Source organism: Microtus ochrogaster, linkage group LG4 (assembly GCF_000317375.1).
Source record: "Microtus ochrogaster isolate Prairie Vole_2 linkage group LG4, MicOch1.0, whole genome shotgun sequence".
Classification (NCBI taxonomy): domain Eukaryota; kingdom Metazoa; phylum Chordata; class Mammalia; order Rodentia; family Cricetidae; genus Microtus; species Microtus ochrogaster.
In genome coordinates this window covers 48,743,400-48,751,722 of record NC_022030.1, presented here as the reverse complement: position 1 = coordinate 48,751,722, position 8,323 = coordinate 48,743,400, and the positions used below count along the sequence as shown (strand labels likewise).

The 8,323-nt window shown below is 43.9% G+C and overlaps 1 protein-coding gene across 2 annotated transcripts in view; it reads right to left on the bottom strand.

The window, feature by feature from the left end:
- Nucleotides 1-4,140: 4,140 nt before the first annotated feature.
- Nucleotides 4,141-8,323, bottom strand: part of Slc16a14 (solute carrier family 16 member 14) — a 26,150-nt gene continuing 21,967 nt past the window's right edge. For both annotated transcript variants that reach the window (XM_005361508.3, XM_026786058.1), the window contains one exon: nt 4,141-4,642. In XM_005361508.3, the coding sequence (XP_005361565.1) occupies nt 4,491-4,642 (152 nt within the window). In that variant the 3' untranslated portion in view covers nt 4,141-4,490. The remainder of the gene's footprint in view (nt 4,643-8,323) is intronic.

The following is an 8,323-nucleotide window of genomic DNA, read 5'->3' as shown; positions in this document are numbered from 1 at the left end:
CTAGCTCTGTAGACCAGGCTGGTCTCGAACTCACAGAGATCCGCCTGCCTCTGCCTACCGAGTGCTGGGATTAAAGGCATGCCCCACCATCGCCCGGCTAGGTTTGTGTTTTTGTATATCAGACAGGGATCCCAAGCCGGACCTTTAGGATGAATAGCTTTGAACTTCTAACCCTCTTGCTTTCCTCTCTCCGCTGCTGGGATTACAGGCTTTCACCACCACGCCCAGTTCATAAGGTGCTGATCTGTGTGCCAGGTAAACCCTCTTCACCAAGTCATCTCTCCTTCTCCCCCTCCACTCACACAACACAGTGCTGGGGTTTTGTTAAAGAGAGGATTTCTCTGTGTAGCCCTGGCTGTCCTGTCCTGGAACTTGCTCTGTAGAAGAGACTGGCCTTGAACCCAGAAATCCACCCACCTCTGCCTCCTGAGTGCTGGGATTAAAGGTGTGTGCCACCACAGCCCAGCTGTTAAAATATCCATTCTTTTATCTAGGCGTTCAAAACAGCAGCTCAGCTTTTGATTTTCCCCCCCTGGTGTTGTATTATCTGTGGGTGGCTGGGTGTACTTGGAGGTGCAGGTGCCTTGGAGGCACCCCAGGAGAGTACAGCTGTTCTCTCAGTTCATCCAACAGAGTCTGTATTCAGTCACTGTCCTTGTGGGCCCAAGGTGTCACCCACCACACAAACAACCCTGATCTGGCGCTGGAGGGTAGTTGAGAGAGCCCAGACACTCTGCAGGCAGCCCTTACTCAGAGGTTGTTACCACTCTTTAACAAACCAATCAGTTCTTAAGGGAGGACCACTGCTTTCTGAAGGGACTGTAGCCAGACAGCACTTCACAGCAGGGATTTTTGTTTGTTTGGGTACAGGGTTTCTCTGTGTAACAGCTCTGGCTCTCTGGGAACTCACTCCGTAGACCAGGCTGGCCTCAAACTCACAGAGATCTGCTTGCCCCTGACAGGCTACAAAGCTATAGAGAAACCCTGTCTCGAAAAAAACAAACCAAACAAAAAACAAAAACAAAAACAAAAAACAAAACAAAACAACAACAACAAAAAACCCCAACCAACCAAATAAACAAAACCCAATACTCACCGGCCACCTTTAAAGAGGACAACATTTATTTATTGGGTATGCAAAGGGTAAACGAGAAAGCATACAATGTGACCACACAGTTAATCAGCAGAGTATCTTCAGAACACTGCAGTTGAGAGGGGAGATAGGAGCCGGGGTTTTGTTGTTGTTTTAGCAAGCAGGTCTTGCTTCAGTTTTGCAGGGACCTCTGATTCAGTAGAAGCCACTGCACCCTCAAGTACAAGTAAATCCACAAATAGGACCGTGAGCAATCTACCTGGATGCAGTTCTAGCTGGGTCAATGGGCAGAAAGTCCGTATCTATGATGCACAGCGAGCAATACAAGTATCCTCGATCATGGACCATAGCACCATTCAGCACACTGATCAGCCAGATCACTGCCTCCCGTGAACAGACACTACAGACGACGATGAGAGCAGTGAAGTAGTGTAGTTTCAAAATTCATAACATGTTTAACCATTCCTAATTGTATGGTAAATACCTATACACACGTGCATGTGTGTGCTTGTATGTATTTAACATGAAAATAAATATCACTGTTTCAGTTTTAAAGATTGTTATTTATTTATTTTTGAGACAGAGTCTCACTCTGTACCTCAGGCTGTCCTGGAATTCACTCTGTAGACCAGGCTAGCCTTGAACTCTTCCTGCCTCTGCCTCCCAAGTGCTGGGATTAAAAGTATGCACCACCATGCCTGGCTAATATTACCTTTATTAAAACATCAAGTTGTGCTGTAGGTATGATGATAACAAACAGGTCTTTGGCCAGGGGTGGAGGTAGAGACAGAGGGGCAGAGGAAGGCAAGTCTTAAAGATTTCAAGGCCAGCCTGGTCTACTAGTAAAATCCTGTCTCACACAAAACAAAACAAAACAAAACAAAACAAAACAAAACAAAACAAAACAACACACAAACCTGTCTTTGAGTTAAGCCAAATCGAACACGGCATCTAAATTATCCTCAATCTAACTTCCAGGCAATGCTCACATTGGGAAGTTAGATTGATGATAATCTAACTTCCAGGCAATGCTCACATTGGGAAGTTAGATTGATGATAAGTTAGATTGATGGGAATAGCAAGGGTGTGCATTAGCAGGACCTTTCGGGCACCTTCCTATGGGCCAGTCTGCTCACTACTGGTGTTATCTGGGTGGGTTTCACAGCACAACCCTTTCCACTAGTTCTTAGGACAGGGGGCCGTGGAGATGAGGCATGAGGAAACTGTTCATTTAATTACTTGTTAGCGCCTGGGAAGCTCCCCTTGCATTCTGACTGAAAGTTAGACCTTGGGAGCATTCTGCAACTCCAGTTCCTAGCATTCCTGTCTTTAATTACCAAAGATAACTGAGACTGGGGTGCATTCATTTTAGGTAAATTTGACCCAAGACACTGGCAGTTTTGTTTGATGAGCAAATTGTGAGTCCAAGTTTCTTGCTTTATGGTGTGAAGATGAATTCTAGGGAGGGTCTTGAACATGTTAGGCAAGTGCTCTTTGTCACCGAGCTACACCCCCCCAAACCAGCCAGCACACATTTAAGTCATTAATTAAAGGTATGTATAAATAAGTAAGGCAGTCAGAAATTTCAAAATGATCCTGGGAGGAACATTCTGTAGTCTGAAAACGTTTTAGCTTTAGAAAAATAGAGATCTCAGCTAAGGAAGAGTATTTGATTTTATGATGTCTCAGATTAGACATCTTCATGTATGAAACCTACAAAGAGAACTATCTTTAAAATTGTGCCAAGTTCAGACAAGTGGATAATAATAACATGGCAAGAGGCACCAGAGCTGGGCTGGTTGGCACCACTGCCCCAATGTCAGGTACATGGAAAGCTACAAGGCAAGCCAAAAATAATCCTCACAGCTTGATTCTTTTTTGTTTTTGTTCCCTCACAACCAAAACAGGGTTTCACCGTGTAGCCATGGTTGTCCTGGAACTCTCTCTATAGACCAGGCTGGCCTCAAACTCACAGAGATCTGCCAGCCTCTGACTCCTGAGTGCTGCAATTAAAGGAGTGTGCCACCACTGCCCAGCTCTAAAAAAAAAAGGTGTTCACTCTAAGACAAAAATAGTATGAATCAAAGACTCTGAATTGTAGCCCTTGATGCAATAGCATGTGCACTAAGAAACACACACACCACTAAGGACATTATTCATAGACCACTTGGGAAGGATTTGTGTTGAGTTCATAAACTGAACTCATCTTCTATGACATGAGAAACTGAGTTAGAAGGATGGCCAATTTCATTTCCTAAATGAAGAGTTAGAAACTGCACTTCTTAGCTTCAGAATTCTTTCATAAAAATATAAACTGTTTTTTTTTTTTTGTTTTTTTTTTTGGTTTTTCGAGACAGGGTTTCTCTGTGGCTTTGGAGCCTGTCCTGGAACTAGCTCTGTAGACCAGGCTGGTCTCAAAACTGTACTAAATTGTCTTACTTTTTTAATAAAAGATTTGTTTTCGTATTTTATGTGTATGGGTGTTTTGTCTGAGTCCATGTATGTGTGCAACATGTATGCAGTGACCACAGAGGCCAGAAGAGGGCACCTGAGACTCTGGGACTGGAGCTACAGCTGGTTGTGAGCCAACATGTGGGTGCTCATAGCTGAACTCTGGTCCTTTCCAAGAGCAGCAAGTGCTCTTAACCTCCTAGTTACCTTTCCAGCCCACTTATTATGGTACTTTTGAAATGACAGCCTGCCTTTGTATGATATTAGCAGACCAATAACTCCTTGTAAGAAAGAATTAATTCGTGATACTCAGTCATGGTCTCGTGCTCAAAGCCCATTTATCTGAACCCTTTGGGGGAAATCTAGACTCTTGGGTTTTCCCTTACAAAGAAGTGGTTGAGTTGCAAAGCTTTTGTTTCCAGTCTTTGTGTGTAAAACCCTAGTCCCAGTGGAGTGAGAGGAGAGGAAGAAAGGAAGGAAGGGAGGCCGAGAGGGAGGGAGGAAGAAAAAGAGGTGGGGACTTTCTTCATTCCTCCCTTCCTTTCTTTTCTTTTTCTTTTCTTTTTTCTATTTTTTTTTCCAGACAGGTTCTCACGTAGCCCAGGCTGGCCTGGAACTCTGCTAGGTAGCAGAGAGGCTAACCTTGAACCTCCAATCCTCCCACCTCCACCGAGAGCTGGGATTACAGGCATTTACCACCATGCCTGGCTTGAAAGATTTCATCAGGGCATCTGTATCAACTATTGAATAAACTCTGAGCAACATCATCTCTAAAACACGCAGTTCTAATCACTTCTACCACCTCAGAAGAGGCCATGCTGCTTACAGATGAAACAATGACAAGGGCATTTACAAAGTGACACGGCCGGCCACCACACAGAGCATTCCTCTAGCGACCAGGTGAGGTAGGCATGAGGAGAGAACCCACACGAACTGTTGCACGACACTAAACGTGTGCACCGTCTGTGTACTTTCTTCTGGATTGTTCTACCATCTGAACACAGGGTTGAATGAGCAAAAAGAGTATTCCTACCATGTAAAGCAGGCCACATATATAAAAGGAAAAATCATATTTTTGTGTGATGTCGAAGATCCACCCTACGAAAACAAAGAAATACAGATATATTCAGTATAACACAATTTAAGACAAAGTTCAAAAATATAAACCAGGCATTTATTGCTACTTCAATTTTTTTGCTTGTTTTTGTTTTTTGAGACAGAGTTTCTTTGCAAAATCCTGGCTATCCTGGAACTCCATCTGTAGATCAGGTTGGCTCAATTTTTTTTTTAAAAATGAGCTTGGGTTGGGGATGTAGCTCAGTGGTAGAGCACCTGTCTAGCATGTATTAAAGTCAAAGTTCAGTCTCCAACACTGCCTCTCTAATTTATTAACTTTTCTTTGTGATGCTGAGGATGGAGCACAGAGCACTGCCCATGTGGCCACCGCCGGCCACAGTCAGGCCTCACTCAGAACTTTTTTTTTTCCCATACAAGATCTCATCTATTATACTGAAGGTTGGTCTCAAATTCACTATGGATTTTTTTTAAAAACATTTTTTCTTTTTTTAAAGATTTATTTATTTATGATGTATACAACGTTCTATCTGCATGTATACCTGCCCACCAGAAGAGGACATCAGATCTCATTACAGATGGTTGTGAGCCACCATGTGCTTGCTGGGAATTGAACTCAGGACCTCTAGAGCCTGTGCTCTTAACCTCTGAGCCATCTTTCCAGCCCCCTGTATTTTTTTTTTAATCTTTAATTTTTTTTGTTTGCTTGTTCTTGAGACAGGGTCTTACTATGTAGTTTTGGAACTCACTACATAAACCAGGCTGGCCTAGAACTCAAAGAAACCTGCCTGCCTCTGCCTCTCAAGTGCTGGAATTAAAGGCGTGCGCCACCATGCCTGGCTGTTATCCTTCGTTTTTATTTTATTTATTTTGTGTAAGTGTATGAACTTTTCGTATGTCACTCATGTACTATGTAGAGGTCACAGAACAACTCTTTGGGGTTGGTTCTTTCCAGTCACCTCTGTGGTGTCCCAGGGACCTAGCTCAGGTCATTCAGCTCTTCACCCACTAAGCCAGCTCATCATCTCTATCAAATGTGTTATTTGACTTAAAAATCAGAGTCAACAGGTGTGGCAGAAGCAGGCGATCTCTGTGAGTTTGAGGCTAGCTTAGTCATAGCTAGTTCCAGGCCAGCCAGAGCTGCCCAAAGAGAGCCTGTTTCAAAAACAAAACAAAACAAAAACCAATAGACAAAGAACAAAACATAAACAGGAACAAAAAAGGGGCTTAAAAATAAAGGTCATATTCTTTAGATGTGGCTTAGTAAACTGCTCCATCCTTTCTCCATCCGCAATCTAAAACACAGAAATCCAAAAATGATGATTCTGAAAGCTAACACAGATGTCTCAACAAACCCCCACCAACATCTGTCAGTGTCACACCTGCTCCTGATGGGACACCTGGGAGTAATGACCACCTGAGTAAGTGAAGCTGTGGCTGTGGAGGGGTCTGTCTGTATCTATCTAGAAACAGAGCGGGTGAGGGAACCGACCGTAATCTGAAAGTTAGGCGACCAGGGCAGGATCTGGGGCACAACAGATCTGCCCTCCCAGCTCCTGGAAGACTGTAAATTCAAGGTCCATCTGGGCTACAGAGTGAAAATTAGCCAAGCTCACCCCATACCTCTAATCCAGCACTTGGAAGGCAGAAGCGAAGCAGATCTCTGCGGGTGAGGCCAGGCTGGTCTGCATAATACATTTACTGGCAAGCTATAGCCAGCCACACAGTGAGACCCGGTCCCCAAGAGGAAAAAATGAAAAGCGATTGGTGATGTAGCCCAACGGCAATCATTTACTTGCTTAGGATATGAAGAGGCTTTGGGTTCAATACCATGGAGGCCAGAAGAGGTCGCGGGTTCTCTGGAGCTGGAGTGCTGAGAACTAAAACTCTGGAGGAGCAGCAAGTGCTCTTAATCACCGAGCCATCTCTTTAGCCTCCCCCTCCCATCCTGGAGACTGGATGCGAGGGTCTCAGGCTTGCCAGAGATGTGCTCTGCCACTGTGCCACATCTTCAGCCGTGTGAATCCCCTATAGCTGGGGATGGGCGAGATTTCCTCACCCGCCACACACCATCGCACCTGCTTGTGACCCCTGTTCTTTGATTTGGAACATGGGACCTTTGCAACCCTTTCGTCCATTAACTCAAAGCCACAGCTGAGAAGTGAAACCTGGTTCCCTACTCAACTGTCTTCCCTTTTCATTTGAGTGTGCCCAGTGAGAAGCATAGGCGTCTTTCTCATCAGTTAAATTGCTCCCAGCTTTTGGCCACTATCGAAAATGCTTGTTAGGGGGCTAGATTTTATTCAAATGAAGGTGAGTCATGTAGATTACTCAGACAAATCTGAAGGGCTAGATTTTGTTAGAAAGTATTCTGGAAACATCTAGAAAACTCACCTACTACCATGGCATCTTATAAAAAGAAGTGAACACCCAGCAATGTTATAACGTACATTAGACTGAAGTTGGTGTTGTTCAGTGCCCCAGTTGAAATGTCTGTGTAATGTTTTGAATTGCATGCTTTCCCTAAATGGAAACACTCAAGTGTCTAATGTGGCAGTAAATTGTACCAGGTTTGTAAGTGGGAGTAGAAATCTCTCTGAAAAACGGGAAACACGTTTGTTTCTGAAACCACTTACAAAAAAAAAAAGGTAATTGGAGAAGTAATTTTCTCTGCTGCACATTAAGTAGCATTTAAACCCATTGGGATGTCTAGCAAGAACTGAATGTGGTTATTTAGTTGATCCTATTGCCAGGCACCCTGACCCCATAATGCATGAATGCTGGTCCTGCATCACATTATGACTTTAGTTTCTTGGCCTGGAGAGTCAATTAAACATTATGCAGGCAGCCAATGAACGTCCTTCACTATTAGTGTATGAATTGGTGGGAGGAGAGGAAGCAAGAATATGAAGAGAAAGGACACTTCAGACGCGAGGGACACCAGCCTAGAGTCCCCACAGCAGTAAGGGTAGGCGCCCACAGAAACTTCTTTCTTGCTGGGCAGTAGTGGGTGCACACCTTTAATCCCAGTACTTGGGAGGAAGAGGGAGGCAGATCTCTGTGAGTTCAAGGCCAGCCTGGTCTACAGAGCGAGTTCTAGGACAGCCAGGACTGTTAAACAGAGAAACCCTGTATCAAATAATAAAAATGATGATAATAATAATAACAATAAATTAAAAAGTAAAGAAAGAAAAGAAAAACTTTCTAGTGATCTTTTTTTCTTTTTGGTTTTTCAAGACACGGTTTCTCTGTAGCTTTGAGCCTATCCTAAAACTAGCTCTTGTAGACCAGACTGGCCTCAAACTCAGAGATTCACTTGCCTCTGCCTCCCAAGTTCTGGGATTTAAAGGCATGCACCACCACTGCCCGGCTGTGGTAGTGATTTTTGTTTGTTTTGTTTTGAGATGGGGTCATACGTAGCCCAGGCTAACCTTAGACTCCTGATACTCCTGCCTCCACCTCCCAAGTGCCATGATTACAGGCTTACATAAACATGCCTGGCTTTAAAGTTCTCTCATAACTATATATTTATATAAATATATGTGGAGAATATATTCAGTAAGCATATGCACATGTGAATGTGAGCACGTGTGTGTGGTTTAAGAGCTTGAAGGTGGAAAGATGGCGCTGGGTGCAATCCCACTTGCCCTTCTATCTCTCTCCATCTGTTCCTCTGAGTCAGGGTTTCTCCCTCCCTCCCTCCCT